Here is an 18,413-nt window from a genome sequence, read left to right on the forward strand (position 1 = left end):
ATATGTATATGTATAACTGATTCACTTTGTTGTAAAGCAGAAACTAACACACCATTGTAAAGCAATTATACTCCAATAAAGATGTTAAAAAAAAAGGTGGGGGGAGTACATCTACCCACAGACTTTTCTTTGTCCCTAACCCCTTGCTTGGATTGTTTTGTAAATCTGGTGCCAAAATCACCAAGGGAGGCTGTGCAGGGGCAAAACTATTTTATCCTTGAAAGTTGCTATGAAAATAGAGCTTTAATGTTTTTATCATAAAAACAGCAAAAACAAAATGGTAATTACATAAGGTGAAGGATTTGTTAACTATTCTTATTGTGGTAAACATTTTGCAGTGTATACATGTATCAAATCACCACATTGTACACCTTAAACATTCATGTTACATGTCAATTTTTATCTCATTAAAGCTGGGGGGAGGGCTTCCCTTGTGGTGCCGTGGTTAAGAATCCAGCTGCTAATGCAGGGGACACGGGTTCAAGCCCTGGTCTGGGAAGATCCCACATGCCACAGAACAACTAAGCCCGTGAGCCACAACTACTGAGCCTGGGCTCTAGACCCTGCGAGCCACAACTACTGAAGTCCGCACGCCACAGCTACTGAGCCCACGCACAGCAACTACTGAAGCCCACACGCCTAGAGCCCATGCTCTGCTACAAGAGAAGCCACCACAATGAGAAGCCCATGCACCGCAACGAAGAGTAGCCCCTATTCGCCACAACTAGAGGAAGCCTGTGTGCAGCAAGGAAGACCCAACGCAGCCCAAAATAAATAAATTTATTTTAAAATAATAATAATAATAATAAATAAATAAAGCTGGGGGAAAAGAGACAAAATCGAAGGGGTAAATACTGCTATCTTCGCCATACAGAATCTTCACATTTGGGAGCATGTTAATTATTTGTTCAAGATTTTTTATGTGCTACCTGAACGCTTGTTTACATTTCTTTTTTAAAGTTCTGCCTGTCTCTCATTAAGTTTATTTGTTGAGCGGTTTAATTATGTTGATAATATAAGTGGTAATTTTTTTCCATTCCATTTTATGATTATTGCTAGTTTATAATAAAAATAGGATTTATGGGAATTCCCTAGCAGTCAGTGGTTAGGACTCAGCGCTTTCACTGCCGTGGGCCCAGGTTCAATCCCTGGTTGGGGAACTAAGATCTTATAAGCCGCGTGGCGCAGCCAAAAAAATTAAAAATTAAAAATAAAAATAGGATTTCGTTTAATTTTTAAATAAGATTTATCATCACATACTCACTGTGTGTCTTTGGGTGATTAAGTGAAGCTTTCATGGCTTCAATCTCTTAACAAAATTAAAGATGTGTATACTACCCATCTGAGAGAGTTCTAATGAAAAATAAATAAGACAATACATATAACATATTTAGTACAGGATCTGGAACAGAGAAAACACTAAAACACAGAAACTGTTCTTACCACCAATGGTGTGTTACGTGTTTGTCAGGCCAGAAGTTTAGCCACTGCTCTCACCTGTGCTCCAAGATGTGCAGTCCAGTCCATCCCCTGGAGAATGAGAGGGAAACCCTGGCTTGTAGGCCCCTGAGAGGGACCAAGGGGCAGCGGGCTCTCTGTTCTCTCACCCCCAACAAAGCCTCTGCTCCCCACCTCCCCTCTAGCAGGAGCCCAACACACACACAGAAAAAAGAGGTGTGTCAGGGCTGAACTGACATTCATTATTATATTTCCAGAATAATTTCATCCAACCCCCCTCAGAATGAGTAGACAGCTGAGGCTCAGAGATTTGTCTGAGGTCATCCAACAACTGGGGAGGAGGCTGGGGCTAGAACTCAGGTCTCCTGACGCCCAAGCCTGTGCTCTGCCCACTTCACCCCAAATGCTCCTCCCCCTGCGGCTTTGACATTCCCTGAGAACTTCATTGCACAAGGACAGTGGGGCAGGTGAGCCAACAGCAGAGCCACGAGGTCATCCAAGTTCGCCCAACATACACCCTTCTGCTGTCTTCACTCCTCGAGTCTGCTCTACCCCAACTTGTACGTCTCCAGAGAACATTATTCAGCAATCACAAGAAAGGATCACGGACTCAGTGTGTCTTGCATCCTCATTCACATCTTAAAATAGAAAGCCGGGAGAGGATATTGCTTAACCCAAAGGAATTATGTGTTATTGGAGGCATCTCAGGCATGAATAGGAGAAATGCTTCAGGAGCACGGATTTCCCAGCATGTGTTTCTATGTCTTCTTGGGAGGACATAGATCCCTGGGAAACATGAAAGGAAAAGAAGGAGGGAGCTATAGATTTAGCCACAAGGGTTGGCTAGTCACACTGACACGGCTGATCATAGCCAGGTCAGAAGTAGGGGTCAATTGGGAAGGTTTTGGGTTTTATTTCCCCGGTCCAAGGCCAAAGGCAAAATGTCTAGGTTTCCATTTCCTGGTGAGATGGAGGCTGCAGTTCTTGGGTTGATTATTGGATTTCTACAGTGAACCCTAGGAATGGCCCTTTCGTTCCTGCCCCCGCCCTCCTTCACACATCAGTAACATCTGCCGTGGGTCCCTCTCCACTCGCCACTGGGGACTGGAAGTCCCAACTCCACACCCATCTCCCCAGAGTTTCCAGGAGCCCAGAAGTCATAGGAGCCAGAAACAAATGGAGTAGAAAGTGGTCTTTTATTGGAAAGTCCATGAGAGAGGCATCCCAGGTTTGGGCACCCTGGATTAAAGGAGGAATGGTCAGTGTGGGAGAGGCTAGTGCTACGGGCACCAGGATCTGCATCCCTGGGGACTTCACAGGTGCGGCAAGAACAGACTCCACCTGGTAGGAGAAAAGAGAATCAGAGATGTGATTCAGCAGGTCAAAGACTCAGAGGCAGGGGAAGGCAGGACCAAGTCCACTGGTCATCCCTCTCAGGACGAGACCCCTCAGTCTCTCTATCACCTCCCCATGTCCTCTCCCCCATCAACATAGGATCATTCTCCACCGCTCAGCCTTTCTTTGCCTTCACAGGTCACCTCTTCCTCCACCCAGTTCTCACCTCACAGGGGATTCAGACAGTCTTTCCCGCAGAAGCTCACACAGCACTTCTTGGCCTCCGGGCAATCAGCATCTCTCAAACATTTGTTAGGGGGATTTATTGCGGCGCACCGTATCAGAATCCTGGGGCACGAGCCATGCTTAGGGAGGGATGGGACTTTGACTGGATATTGTCCTTTGGTCAGAACATTGCCTTTCATAGTGCCTTGACCTTTAGGACAACAAAGAAATAGCCCCACATTTAGAACAGTGTATCTGCTTTAACTATCTAGTCTTTCCTCCAGGTCCAGCCACTGTGTACTGCAGTGCCCCTCAAAATGTGATTTGAGATAGGGGAGGGTCACCAGGGCTAGCTGGGGTCTGTGCTCTTGGAAGGCTGGGACCAGGGTTCCTCGGGTGTCCATTCCTTCCCCTCACCCTCCATTCTGGGTCCTAGGGCCCTCACGAGGATATGCCAGACTGAAGTGTCTTTCAGAGGTGGTAAGGTCACTTTGGCATCTTTGAGGAAACTTAATGGAAGGGAAAGGAGCCATGAGACACGTACCAGGAGGCCTGAGCTCCATCCTGGCTCTGGAGACTGTCTTGACAAGTCCTCACCCCTCCCTAGGTCTCAATGTCCTCCTTTGGAAAATCGGGGTCTTGAAACTGCATGATTTCTGAGGCCCTGTTTGTTCTTAACCTTCTCTTAGAGGACTGATGACAGGTGATTTTATGGGGCAGACAGGCAGGGGACAGACTTCACACCCAGGGACCAGATTCCTGGGGCCCCTCACTTCATTGAACGTTCTGTCCAAGTAGCAACACTTGAGGCCAAGGTCATGTAACAACACTCCTCCCACAAACAGCCCTGATATCTCAGTCCTGGGGTGGAAAGCATGTAGAGTCTAGTAGGCAACTTCCTACTTCTCTGGATACGCTGGAAACCTACTGTCCAGGCTGAAGAGTGAGTTCTAGGCCTGGCTGCTGCTCTGGAAGTACCCCCTGTCAGTACCCAGGCTGCCCCCAACATCCTCTCCTCAACCCAACCGAGCCCCACCCAGGGCCCTTCCCCATTCACCTCTTACGAGAGCTGCCTGTGCCACCAGCGTCCCAAGGACAAGAAGTACCACCACTGGGATCAAGAAGTTTCTGGACTTCATGTTGTCAGGAAGGTGAATGGCTAAGAGCTGAGGCCAAATCTAGTTTTATGCAGCTCCAGCTAGGCCTGGCGCCAAGGGTGGGTCTGTGGTTTCACAAGGGACAAGGCGTACATTTTCTTAGTTCTACCAGGAAATATCCACCTCCATCCTGGGAAGGACCTTGGGCCTTTCCCCAGCGTTTATTCACAGGGAGAAATGGCAGTTACTGTTGCATCATCTCTGATAGCCCCAAGCGTTACCTCACTTTCTCACAAAGAAGCAGGGCTGGCTGGCCCTTGGGCACCATTACAGCCAAATTTTTCATACTTAGAATAGAAAGAATATGGAGCCCAAAGAAGAGAAAGGAATCACCCATGGTCATTTAACAAGTCAGTGGTAGGTCTGGAGTTCAGTTTTCATAGCCAAGGTGTTCCCCAGTTACTCCCTGTTCCTGCAAGACCCACCTAGACCTACCCTAACAGTTTACCTCTCCCAGCATCAAGCTGGGCTTTTCTTTCATTCTCCCCTAACCCCAAGAAAAACTCTCCAAGGCATGTTTGCCTTGGACGTCCAATGACTACTCAGTATACTTTTCAATTTCACAGGTAGTCTCTGAAATGCCCCAAGAAAGTAACAGGGAAGGTAGAATTTGACATCTGGAATGGCATGATGCCCTTGAAATCACAGTCAGAAGAGAGAAAACACCCATAAAATAAAAGGAAGAAAATATAAATCATCTATAAGGTGGACATCTACAGTGCATACATCCAACATGGCTTCCTCCTTCTTAGAACAGCATGCTGTTTCTTCTGAAGAACTCTTGTTTCTTTGTACCGTCAACTTAGGAATCTAATGGAGACTGCTGATCATGAAAGCCTGACACCCAGGCACAGGAGGGGGTGTGTGTGTGTGTGTCTCAGGTCTACCGACGTCCTTTATTTGAATAGACACTAAGGGGAAGGGAGAAGTCCCTCTTTTTGGTAAAGGTGGTAGAGATGAGCCTGGGAACTCCAGAAGCTATGGTTCCAGTCTGGGAGTAGGTTAACTGTGTGAGAAAAGGGAAACTAATTCACTTAGAAAATCAGAGAAATGATGGTGAGAGAGGATTCAGAAGGCACAAGCCAGCCTTTCATTCCCTTTTATCTTGAGAGCAGCTCTTCCCACACCCTTCCCCTAGTTCAATTATGACCCAATATATTATTGGCTTTCTGCCTAAGCTAGTCTGAGAAGGTATTTTGTCATTGCTACCATAGTTCAGAGTAACAAAAATGAATACCCAGAAGTTGGGTGTTGTCAGGGACAGAACCTGAAGTGTGGAAATGACAGTTGAGTTCTGAGTGAGACAGGGATTAAAGCAAACTAATTATTTATAGTAAAACCAGCTGTTTAAATCTTTACTTTTGTCTCTTTGGACTCAGACCACATGCCCACCAAAGCTGAAACATTAAGGAGATATAAACAAATGTCAGAATATTAGAGTCTGCAGGCTACTTTAAAAAAAAAAAGCTCATTGCAAAGTAAGCTATACAAACAAAAGAATTGTGTAGAACATACCTATATTCTTTAAAGAATTAAAGCATCAAAATGGAAGCCTGTACTCACCTGCCAGGTGTAAAAGGAGACTATTTACTCTACAGCCTATTACCCTATTAGCCTTTACTCCTATCCAATTTCTTCCCTCTCCATCCTCCACAGAGGTAACACTTTCCTGGATTTTCTAATTTTCTGGTAATTCAAGCATCTTGCTCATTTCTAATTGGGTGGTCTATCTTTTTCTTGTTGATCTGTAGAGAAAAGAAACTCTCACACATTACTAGTGAGAGTATATATTCATGCAACCTATTTGAAACTAAATTTGGATCAGCTAGTAAAATAGAACATGAGCAAAATCTTTTAGATTTTTATCAATCTGATGGGTGAGAAGTGATACACTGCTGAAGTTTTTAGTTAGCATTTCTCTATCATGAATTATTTCAAGCATTTCTTCATAGTTTAAAAGTCACTTATATTTCGTTACCTGAAAACTTCATTTCTTTTGCTCATTTTCCTATATAGTCATTAACCTTTTTCTTCTCAATTTCTAAGCACTCTTTATATATTATAGAGAAAGGTCCTTTGTCTGTGATACGGTTTATAAATAAAATTTTTTTTAAACACTGAAGTCTTTTATTCTGTTTCCCTCAGATCCTAAGAGTTTCCTTTTCATTTGTTACCCACTGGATGAAGTCTATTAGCAAACTGCATGCATATTTACATCAGTCAAGAAGTTTGAGAAGATACTTCCAACAAAGCATGTAATATTTGAATTAGATATTTTGAATGTTGAAAGAATTAAAGAATCAGTCAGCTACTGGAGGTAATTTGTGCGGATTCTGAAGTATTTCTATACAACTTTGCCTCTAACAGAAAAGGGAAAACCCTGACTCTGAGTTTGGCTTCTTATTGTGCATAAAGATTTGAGGACCAAGTTTCAGATATGAGGGTCATTCACCCTCATATCTAGTGAGTTCCATATATGAAAAGGCTTTCCTTTTGTTTTACAAGTAGCTCCTTATTGTAGGTTAGCCTTTCACCATTGAGAAATTAGGGTTTAGGTCTTAATGTAAGCAACACTGAGGTTAATTGCCTCACCTCCGTCCACAGGGGTCTTGTACCCAGGAAAGCCAAGGGTGAGAACAGGGTGAGCCCAGGACACACATGTTAGCAGAGACAGTGCAGCATGATGAGGTGTGCATCCAACACCCTAATTGTGCTTTAGTTACCAGAATATTTGACACACCCACAAATTAAGTAGCAAAACATTTTAATCCATTAATTCTAAAAATAACAGAGACATTTTACAGCCGGTGCCACCTCCTCAAAAGTCTACTACAGATTAGACAGCCAGACTGCAAATTACAAAGCCAGACATTAAAGTTGAAGATGCAGTTTGGGACAAGACCATCATGGGGAGATTTTCCTCCTCTTTGCTCATAAACATAAGTTGTCAGCTTAAAAAAATCCTCAGACAGAAAAAGAAATCTTTCTCTCTATATAAACTCTTTATTTTAAATCTGTTTGTAATGTTTGAAGGCAAAACAGATCATCAGAAAACCAACCTCCCAAGCAAGTACAAGGATCTGAGCTGGACTCCTGGGACTAAAGACTGGTTTAGTTCTATTTTTACCAACACTGTGATGTGAGGTATTATGGTTCTTGTTTTAGTTAACAAGAGGTGTTAGGAATGAATGCCCACACACAATTAATAATAGCTTATCTAGCACATAACTCTGCAGCACAGTATCAACAACATGACTATTTTAAAGCAGGGTGGAGAGGAGAGTAGACATTAATACAACTTAAGGTTTCCTTTGTTTCTTCCCCTCTTTTTACAAGGAGAATTCAGCTCAGAAAAAAAACCCCAGAATGCCCGTACTGTCCTTTGGACCATCAGGCCCAGAGAGCCTCAGACTTTAGTGATGTATCCTTCTCGGATGAGGAAATTATAGATTTCCCATGTTTTGGTCACGTCTATCTTGATGAGTGTCCTTGCCTGTGCCAGTCTCAAGCCTCCTTGCTTGTTACATTCGTTCAGTAGAGCAGATTTGTATTCTGTACAGGCTCCTGGGACCAACCTCACCATCTGACACAGCTCCTTTTCTTTTTCATTCAACTTCTCTGTGCCAGGGAGGCCCGTGAGGTTCAAGGGCGGTACACTTCATCTACCTGAATTCCAAGCCATCGGTGCGGAAAGACTCAGGCCAGAATCAATGTCAGCCTGCCGGCGGAGCCACTGCTGACAGGCGCTACTGTCCTGGAGAACCTCTGAGAGCACAGGGCGTTTGAGGCGTTCCCCTTCTGGAGTCTTTCTGAGGTGATCCTAGGTTCTGGCACTACAAAAATTGGTAATGCCTGCTGTCCCGTATTTCTGGAGCCTCTTGATTTCCCTTCAGAGTTCGAATTCCAATGCATGGCTTTCAATGAACTTGTCATGCTCCTCTGGCGTCACTATCCTTGCAAATCGCCTCATTGTTTCATAAAGGTCTTGGACTCCCTTGGGATACCGCCGTTCCATTAACTGAAACTTTCTAAGGTTGATTCATCCATGGTCTCTCATAATTTTTTTTCTCCTTTGTCTATCCTTTAACCTAGAATGTTAGATATCTACAACAGCCATCTTCAGGGTGTGTAAAATGTCCGAGTCATCTTCAACAAAATCAGTGTCTCTCAAGTCCCATTCTGCATAATTGTCAAACTCCCCATTGAAATCTGCTTGAGCTTGCATGTATCCTGCCGTGTCCTGAGAAAGCAAGGAGTAAAAGGTAGGTCGGGGAGTGTCATCTGTAGAGTGAAATGGAATGGCTGTGTCAGCAGTTTTTGCCTCCTCTGCTTGCTTCACGTTTAGCAGGTTAGATGGTTATTGATGAAATGCTTCATGTAGTGCTTCTCACACTCCTCCTTGGTCTTGGTGCACATTTGATCGGCTACATCCTGTCAATTTCCAAAGCCACAGTCCATCACAGCTTCTAAAAGGGCCATTTCTTCTTAAGCAGTCCAGCTGGGGTCAAGAACAGGAAAATCTGAGGTCATTATTTCGTAAGTATGATCACTTTGATGTTTCTTGTACTCAAATCCTCGAGTGAAACATGCTAAAAGAACTCAAACGGTCCATTCCCCAGTTGGCAAAGACTGCTGCTTTGATCTTCCTCAATGTAGGGCTCCTTCAAGGAGATTTCAGAACTGGCCAACACATACACCAAAGCTGACCACCACCCCCCTCACCGCGTCCCCTTCCTCTGCCTAAATAAAAATTTTAACTCATCTTAGACCTGCACAGAACAGCTCAGGGTGGCACCCTTTCCTCCTCTTATCTAGATATTGCCTCCTATTGTTTGGTTATTTTTGCTCTGGACTTCTGCATTTCTGCTTCATGATATCCTTAAACTGGTGAAATTGGTTCATTATTTTCTTTCAATTCATGTGCACCCCCAAAAATCTAAATGATACAAAAAGGATCATAGAAAAAAAATAACTTTCTAAATTGAAACAGACACCGGAAAAAGTAGAAAATCTGAATAATATTGTAACCATCCTAGAGATGGAATCAACAGTCAACAATTATTTGACCAAAAAAAAGCATTAGGATCAGATTTCTTCATAAGAAAAGGCAATCAAGGAACAACTAATTCTAATATGACATAAATAGAAAATAAGATACAATTTCCAGCACGTTTTATGAAGTAAACATAATCTTGATACCAGAACTTAATAAGAATTTGTGTCAATTATACCTCAATAAAGCTGTTAAAAAATAAAATTCTCAACAAGGATACTATGAAAAAGGAAGATTCTAAGCCAGTCTCACTCATAGAACATAGATTCATGAACACAAAGATCCTAAATAAGTCATTTACCATCTGAATGCAGTAATATGCAAAAAGGACAATTTTTTGTGACTAATTTTAATTTATCTGAGCTATCAAAGGTAGTTTAATGCTAGAAACTCAATTAATGTAATTCACCACATTAACAGATTAAAGAAAAAATATAAGCTTAGATACAGAGCAGCATGCAATAAAATTCAAGATGCAGTTGCAATATAAAAATAGCAAGTTAGGAATGAAGAATAATTCTTTTAAAGTGATAAATAACTACCCCATAGCAAACATCATACACAAATGTGAAAGGTTTTAACCTCTCCTTATAAAATCAGGAACTATTCCCAATTCTGTTCAATATTATTCTGGTTACCCTCTTCTATAACATCAGACAAGTAGAAGAAATAAAAGGTGCAAGTAAATATTGGAAAGAAAAAACAAAACTGTCATTATTCAAAGATGATGCAACTGTGTTCAAAAAATTCCAGACAAATCTACAGATCAATTGTTAGAATCAATTAGAGTTTATCATGACACACACATACAAAGGGAATATACAAAAATCAATGGTACTCTATATGTCAACAATACAAATCAGTAAATGAAGTTTTAATGATATATATAATTATATGAAATATGAAGAGCTTATGAATAAATGTAATAAATTTTGTGCAGAACCACTACAGAGAAAATTAGAAAACTTTAGTGAGAGACATTTTTTAACACCCCCAAATCAGAAAGGTATACCATGTTCATGGATTGGAAGACTGAATATGATAAGGATGCCAATCCTCTTCAAACTGATTTTTAGTCTCAATGCTATCAAACCCCCAGAAAGGTTTTTGTAAAAGTAAACCAAAAAAAAAAAAAAAAAGGCAATATAATTCTAAAATGCATACAAAAAGTGCAAAAGACAAGATAGCCAAGATACTCTTGAAGAAGAATAATTTAATAAGACTTGATATAGGAAATATCAAGGTTTATTTTAAAGCTGTAATAATTATGATAAAGTGGTATGACAACAATGATAGATATGTAAATGAAACAGAATAGAGAGTCCCAAAACAGATGATTGCACATAATAAGAGTATGTTTTTAACTTGGCTATAGTAAACAAATATCACTTTGGTTATATTAAGAAGGCTGCACATCATAATATTAATATACATTCCCTGAGTGGTTGATAGGAGGATACAGGTTAAAAAAGTAGGATAGAAGGAAGGAGAAGGCAAATAAAAACAAACAAACAAATAAATAAATATTGCTTTACCAAAGAACTCATCAAGTCTGATGTGATCCTATTACATTTATAAATATAAACGTCCATGAAATCTTACCAACAGAAAAAAAATAGGAGAATAATATATGTGTTTTGATAATATTTCAGTCGAATGTAGAATTCCTGACAATATTTATGTATGAAAAAGGAAAAGGTTTTGAAGGAATACACACTTTTGTGAACATTGGTTACATGATGATGATGGGAGGGGACAAGTATGAGTAGTTTTTCCTTTATATGTATTAGTTTCTAATTTTTTTACTTGTCACAACTGTTGACAAAACTTCAGTTAACAGTCAAATTAAGAAGAAAAGAGGGAATTTTATTTGAGCCAAACTGAGAATTATAATCCAGAATACAGACTCTCAGAAAGCTCTGAGAAACTGTTCCACCAGGTGGAAGTTGAAGGCACAGTGATATCCATTTTCGAGACAAAGGATCATACATCAAAATGACATACTGATACTTTACACAAAGTTCACCAAGGATACATAGTCTGGGTAAGCACATACAAAGAGAGCAGCAAGTCCATGACCCACTACAGAGTTGGGAAAGAATGCTATTCTTTTAAGAAGTTACACTGCTAGTGTCAAAAGAAAGGGGAAAAAATTATCTTTATGGTCAAGCAGACACTCCTATCTTTGAGGAGGTTTGGTTAATGTGTAATGCAGATGCACACTGCATATTAGGGAGGGAGGGAAGAGACCCAAACGAATGCAGAGAGAGAATTTTATGTTTAATTTTTTCTTGTTCTGCCTGAAAATACGGATTTTATTTCATCACAGCAAAAGTGATCTGAACATATCAAATAAAGAAAATTAAAATTCATAAAGAATAAAGAACTTAAGCAATCATGTGAGTGGAGAAAGGGTAATTGAGAGTTGTATCTAAAGAAGTGATTATATACATGTAAACACTTTTAAAAAATATTTATTTTATTTATTTATGTATTTTGGCTGCACTGGGTCTTTGTTGCGGCATGTGGGATCTTTTAGCTGCGGCTTGTGGGCTTCTTAGTTGCGGCATGTGGATTCTTAGTTGTGGCACGCATGTGGGACCTATTTCCCAGACCAGGGATCGAACCCGGGTTCCTTGCATTGGGAGCGCCGAGTCTTACCCACTGAACCACCAGGGAAGTCCCTATATACATGTAATCATTAATGCAAGTGTTAAGAAGAGATGCTTAAGTTATGTGTCATAATGTAAAAATATAATAATGTGTTATTCTGATGCAGTCAAAAGAAATCACTCCAGGTAGTTCAAGAAGAAAAAGAACTTCAGCTATTGTATGAGCACATTTCACTGTAAGAACCCAAATCACACGTGAAATCCTGGATGTGAAAGAGTCTGGGAAAAGATAGGCATTTGATTTACAACCCCTGCAGGAAGGCATTCTGGGATCAGTTGAAATGCTTGTTGATGAAGACACTGCAAGTACCTGCCTTACCCCTGCACCCTCCCACACTTACACTTCCAAACATCAGCAAATATTCACCTCCCAGAAGGCAAAGCACCCACCTTGCGTGGGAGTTGAAGTGAACGGGTCTGAGAACAAGAAAGGCCGGACACAAGTGCTGGGAGATTTAAAAAAAAAAAAAAAAAAGATAAAAGAAAATGCTTCGGGGAAAAAGAATATGGAGTATTGAGAGAGGTTATTACCTTGAAATGCTGGAGTAATATCTTTTAGTGGCCATGGCTGATGGTGGAAGCCCTCCTATTTCAGACGAGTACTTAACAATCAAAGAAGTTCACACGTGTATTAAGGAAACTGTCCGTTATTGTAGCAACAGGGGAGGGAGCCCTTGAGCTAAGAAACTAAGGAAACTATTCTGACCTCCAACCATTCGTACTCCAGTAAGATATTCCTTTCAATAACTGGTCCATGAAAATCTACTGATTTTAAAATAAGAAAGAAATTTGGAAATCATAGACCATACAAAAATACTCCTTTTTAAAAAACAGAAATGAGTAGCAAAGCTTAAAAGCATTTAAAACAGGATTTTTAAAATCCCCAGTACAATGTCACCACAAAGCTGAGAAAAACTGATATTCTAAAATAAATGTTTAAAATTAGTAAAGCAAATTAAAGGTATGAGGAACCATCATAAAGCAGAAATACAGAAACTCAAAGAAGAGATAGCAGAATAGCAGGGAGATGTGAAATGGAATCTGAAAGACAGTAGAGAAATTGAAGAAAAGGACAAAAACATTTCATAAATAAGGACTAAGTAAAGCAAGGAAGAAAATGGAAAACATAAGAAAAGCAAAGAACATGAAATAAAAATAAAGTAGCTTAAAAATACAGAAAGAGTCTTAAATATTAAAAAGTCAATAGAGGGCTTCCCTGGTGGCACAGTGGTTGAGAGTCCGCCTGCCGATGCAGGGGACACGGGTTCATGCTCCGGTCCGGGAAGAGTCCACATGCCGCGGAGCTGCTAGGCCCGTGAGCCATGGCCGCTGAGCCTGCGCGTCCGGAGCCTGTGCTCTGCAATGGGAGAGGCCGCAACAGTGAGAGGCCTGCGTACCACAAAAAAAAAAAAAAGTCAATAGAGATTCACCAGACACATAAATCAAGTCCCACAAAGAAGAAAATCAAAACAACAAAATAGAAGAATTATTTAAAACTATAATTGAGGAAAATATTTCTGAAATAAAAGGTTTGAGTATACATATTAAAAGCTCACATTGTGATAAACATAAGATGAATGCAAGTAAAATTTTTGGACTTTCAAGATAAAAACAGAAGACTTCAGGAAGCCACCCTCACCCCCAACCCAAAAAACAAAATCTAAAAAAATCAGATTGTATGACAGCAATACTCAATGCCAGAAAATTGTGCAGCAAAACTTAGATACTCAAGGAAAGAAAGTGTGTACAGAGGATTTTTGTACAACTAATTTGTCCTGGATGTAAAAGGCTACAAGAATATATTTCTAAATGTGCAAGAACTCAAGGACTGTTGTTTCTAAGAGCTTTCCTGAGGAGTTTATAAGGGACAAGTTTTATCCAACCAAGAAATATTTGTGAGAATTAGCAACATGATTACTGTTGAGTACTGAACATTTTTTTTTTTTTTTGTGGTATGCGGGCCTCCCTCTGTTGTGGCCTCTCCCGCTGCGGAGCACAGGCTCCGGACGCACAGGCTCAGCGGCCATGGCTCACGGGCCCAGCCGCTCCGCGGCATGTGGGATCCTCCCAGACCGGGGCGCGAACCCGGTTCCCCTGCATCGGCAGGCGGACGCGCAACCACCGCGCCACCAAGGGAAGCCCTCAACGGTTTAATTTTAATGTATCACAGAGTGGGCCTCTTTTGCTTTACCCTATGGGTTTTTTGAATTTGTAGATACTTAATTTTTTCTCAAATTTAGAAAAGTTTTGTCTCTTATTCTTCAAATAATGTCACTGTTCTTTTCTTTCTTCTTCTGTGCTCCACATAATGCATACATAGGTACACCTGATGGTACCTAATTGGTCCCTGAGTCTCTCTACTTTTGTCTTTCTACTTCTCAGGTGGGATAATATCAAATAACCTGCCTTCAAGTTCCATGATTCTTCTGGCTGCTCAAGTCTACTATCAAACTCTTTATTTTTATTTTATTTTTTAAAAAAATTTTATTTTTCAGCCATGCTGCATGGCATGTGGGATCTTAGTTCCCTGACCAGGGATTGAACCTGGGCCCTCGGCAGTGAAAATGTGGAGTCCTAACCATTGGACTGCCAGGGAATTCCCTCAAATTTTCTTGTGGATTTTCAATTCACTTGTAGAATTTGTTTGTTTTTTGTTTTGTAATTTTCATCTCTTTGCTAATATTTTCATTTTGTTTATCGTTTTCTTGATTTTCTTCAGTTCTTTTTCTGAGTTTTCCTTTAGCACTTAGAGCATATTAAAAACAGTTGTTTAATGTTTTGTGTAGTAATTTTAATGCCTTTGTTTCTTCAGCAATGGTTTCTCCCCTTATTTTTTCCCTTTGAAGGGTCCATGTTTCCTATTTCTTCATATTCCTTGTAATTTTTTGTAGAAAATTAGGTGTTTGAAAAAGCAGTCACCTCTTTCATTTTTGAAGACTGGCCCTGTGCCTGGAAAGTACTTCCCTAATCAGCTGTGTGTGTTCTGATCCTTTTGATTAGCCTGAGAAGAAAGCCTAGTTCTCCTCAGGTATTTTTTGGAGGGATATGCATATTATATAGGCTTATGCATGTTTTCTACACTTCCCTGTATACCAATGGGAGAGGCCGCAACAGTGAGAGGCCTGCGTACCACAAAAAAAAAAAAAAGTCAATAGAGATTCACCAGACACATAAATCAAGTCCCACAAAGAAGAAAATCAAAACAACAAAATAGAAGAATTATTTAAAACTATAATTGAGGAAAATATTTCTGAAATAAAAGGTTTGAGTATACATATTAAAAGCTCACATTGTGATAAACATAAGATGAATGCAAGTAAAATTTTTGGACTTTCAAGATAAAAACAGAAGACTTCAGGAAGCCACCCTCACCCCCAACCCAAAAAACAAAATCTAAAAAAATCAGATTGTATGACAGCAATACTCAATGCCAGAAAATTGTGCAGCAAAACTTAGATACTCAAGGAAAGAAAGTGTGTACAGAGGATTTTTGTACAACTAATTTGTCCTGGATGTAAAAGGCTACAAGAATATATTTCTAAATGTGCAAGAACTCAAGGACTGTTGTTTCTAAGAGCTTTCCTGAGGAGTTTATAAGGGACAAGTTTTATCCAACCAAGAAATATTTGTGAGAATTAGCAACATGATTACTGTTGAGTACTGAACATTTTTTTTTTTTTTTGTGGTATGCGGGCCTCCCTCTGTTGTGGCCTCTCCCGCTGCGGAGCACAGGCTCCGGACGCACAGGCTCAGCGGCCATGGCTCACGGGCCCAGCCGCTCCGCGGCATGTGGGATCCTCCCAGACCGGGGCGCGAACCCGGTTCCCCTGCATCGGCAGGCGGACGCGCAACCACTGCGCCACCAGGGAAGCCCCAGTACTGAACATTTTAACTGTGGAACTAAGTCTAAGATGAAGGAATAACTAGTAAATAGTATGCAAATATGATCTGCTGTGAAAATGTAGAAATAGCAACACTTCCATCAAATAGGAGGATAAGGGAGAGTGAAAGTGATCAAAGAGTAAGCTCAATGATTGCTTTATATATAATAGCTTCAAGTCAAAGAATATTTAAAACACAAGCTTTGGGACTTCCCTGGTGGCGCAGTGGTTAAGAATCCGCCTGCCAGTGCAGGGGACACGGGTTTGATTCCTGGTCCGGGAAGATCCCACATGCCGCGGAGCAACTAAGCTCATGCGCCACAACTACTGAGCCTGTGCTCTAGAGCCCGCGAGCCACAACTACTGAGCCGGAGTGCCACAACTACTGAAGCCCACGAGCCTAGAGCCTGTGCTGTCAACAAGAGAAGCCAACCAATGAGAAGCCCGGGAACCGCAAGGAAGTGTAGGCCCCCGCTCGCCTCAACTAGAGAAAGCCCGCGTGCAGCAACAAAGACCCAAGGCAGCCAAAAATTAAATAAATAAATAAATATTTATTTAAAAAATAAACACATAAGCTTCAACAAAATTAAAAATTTTTGTGCATCAAAGGATACTATCAGGATAGTGAGATCATCTGCAGAGAGGGAGAAAATATTTGCAAGTCAGGCATCATCTGATAAGGGTCTAGGATCCAGACTATATAAAGAACTCTTAAAACTCAACATCAAAAAGGTGAGCAACAATTTAAAAATGGGCAAAGACATTGTATAGATGTTTCTCTGAAGAAGATATACAAGAGGCCAGTGAGCACAAGAAAAGATATTCAGCATCATTAGTCATTAGGAAGATGCAAATCAAAATCCCAACAAGAGACCACTTCATACCCAATAGTGTGACTATAATAAAAAAAATTTAATGGAAAGTGACAAGTAGGTGAAGAAATTGGAACACTTGTACATTGCTGGTGAGAAGGTAAAATGGTGCAGCGTCTGTGGAAAACATCTTGACAGTTCCTCCAAGAGGTCAGCATAGAATTACCAGATGACTCAGCAGTTTCACTCCCAGATACACACCTAAAAGAACTGAAAACAGGAAGTTCTGGTCCGTGATTGAGACATAGGAGTCTCCTGAACTCTCCTCCACCCATGGTCACACAAAGTCTACAGCAACATGCAGAGCAATTCTCCTGAAAGAAATCCGGAAATGAGCTAAGCCAATGCTACCTATTGGGCAAGTAAAGAAATACCCACGTTGAAAATGGTCTTGGCATACCCTTGGCATATGGGGAGCCACTGAGGACAAAGAAGGCAGCATGGACAATCACAAAGGTTCAAGAGACAAACAAGAGCTTGGGAGGGTGGATGAGAAGTTTCCTTTCCTACATGAGGCCACGCCATCAACACTGGGAGACGTGGCTGTTTTATCAAATGCCCAGAAACCAGTACAGACAGTCGAGGAAAATGAAGTCTCCACACTGGGTCTCGCATGTCTGGAAATCCCTTCCCCCTACCGGGCACACCCACTTTCACTGAAATCTCCAGCTCTGACCACCGACCCTCAGCTCTGCTAGTCCTGCCATCTCACCAGGACTCCCAGTGCCTAATTATGTCCCAGAAATATCAGAAAGTTTTGCTGCAACAGTTTAGTGGGAGGTCCTTGCTCTTTAAGCATCTCCCCTTTTGGAGTCTGAGATTCAGTCTCCACTGGCAGCCACTTTGTCCCCCTAGATGACACAGTAACCTCTTCCTGTGATCTCTTTTGAGAAATAAATGGTGAGGCAAAACACCCTGAGTCTCCAACATGTTAGAATAATTTACTGGCATGAGCAGTCTCCTCTAGCCCCTTGGGGTAGGGCCGACTTCGGGGGTGGCAGGAACCTACAGTGGAAAGGGAAGTTTCCTAGACAGACCCCAATGACCTCATGGCTCTGCTGTCCGTGCGCTGGTCTCGCTGCCCTGTTCCAAGGAAGCGACAAGGAAGTCCAAGGCCCCAGGAGGAGACACTTTGAGTGACTACCAGAAGACTGGCCTGGAAGTCAGTCTCAGCTTTGCCCCCAACTTGCTGGGTGACCTCAGGAAAATAGCTCTCCCTCTCTGAGCTTCAGTTTTGGGTTTTGATTTTTATTGAACTTGAAGGGCTCAGATGCAAAGGACCATACTAGGCCAGGCATTATGATGTTCTGAATACACCATCTCCTCTACCAAGAATAAAATTAACTCCTCTTGAAAAAATTTCATAAAAAGAAATTATACCTGAATAAAGTTGGCTTTTTTTTTTTTAAAGTTGGCTTTTTAAAATTTAACTTTTGGGGGGTTGGCTTGCTTCTGTGAGTGGAGGTGGGAAATAGAAGCTGAGGGGTGGGAGTGGGCAAACAAGCAACCCCATGTCTCTATTTGCCCTTGCAGGAAGACACCATCCATGGCTCCACCCCACCCCTGTTCTCTGGGGACACAGGGAAGAGTGTGGACTGGGCTGGGGTAGAACCTTGACACCGGGGCAGCTTAAGACCAGTCCAGGACCAGTGCCTGACCTCCAGGCCTGGCAAATTAAGAGGTACCATAAGTGGTGACCATCATTCTTTTTTTTTTTTTTTTTTTTTTTTTTTTTTTTTTTTTTTTTTCCGGTACGCGGG

At 41.4% G+C, this 18,413-nt stretch overlaps 2 protein-coding genes, 1 long non-coding RNA gene and 1 pseudogene across 8 annotated transcripts in view; all 4 read right to left on the reverse strand.

Annotated features, from left to right (window-relative positions):
* Positions 1-2,098, reverse strand: part of LOC112066175 (uncharacterized) — an 11,617-nt gene extending 9,519 nt beyond the window's left edge. The window contains exons 1-2 of one of the 4 annotated variants that reach the window (XR_008619402.1): positions 1,974-2,098; positions 1,265-1,530 (exon numbers count right to left, since the gene is read on the reverse strand). This is a non-coding gene — a long non-coding RNA (uncharacterized lncRNA). Of the gene's footprint in view, positions 1-1,264; positions 1,936-1,973 lie in introns of those variants that run through there. The other 3 variants (XR_002892457.3, XR_002892456.3, XR_002892455.3) reach the window with 3 other exon arrangements.
* Positions 2,099-2,659: 561 nt separating this feature from the next.
* PI3 (peptidase inhibitor 3) lies at positions 2,660-4,219 on the reverse strand. Its single transcript, XM_007115470.4, has 3 exons — positions 4,076-4,219; positions 3,020-3,229; positions 2,660-2,799 (listed from the first exon to the last, which is right to left on the reverse strand). Exons 1-2 carry the CDS (start codon positions 4,155-4,157, stop codon positions 3,021-3,023), a joined length of 291 nt encoding a protein of 96 aa, XP_007115532.1. The 5' UTR covers positions 4,158-4,219; the 3' UTR covers positions 2,660-2,799; position 3,020.
* Positions 4,220-7,581: 3,362 nt separating this feature from the next.
* Positions 7,582-9,697, reverse strand: LOC102987428 (transcriptional adapter 2-alpha-like; annotated as a pseudogene).
* The window catches only part of STK4 (serine/threonine kinase 4), a 140,771-nt gene continuing 130,852 nt past the window's right edge, over positions 8,495-18,413 (reverse strand). The window contains exon 10 of one of the 3 annotated variants that reach the window (XR_008619414.1): positions 8,495-8,673. Coding sequence is in view for 1 of the 3 variants with exons in the window: in XM_055090886.1 (XP_054946861.1) it covers positions 13,167-13,289 (123 nt within the window). In the remaining 2 variants the exon portion in view is untranslated. Of the gene's footprint in view, positions 8,674-13,146; positions 13,290-16,658; positions 16,864-18,413 lie in introns of those variants that run through there. The other 2 variants (XM_055090886.1, XR_008619415.1) reach the window with 2 other exon arrangements.

This window comes from Physeter macrocephalus, chromosome 14, assembly GCF_002837175.3.
Source record: "Physeter macrocephalus isolate SW-GA chromosome 14, ASM283717v5, whole genome shotgun sequence".
Taxonomy (NCBI): domain Eukaryota; kingdom Metazoa; phylum Chordata; class Mammalia; order Artiodactyla; family Physeteridae; genus Physeter; species Physeter macrocephalus.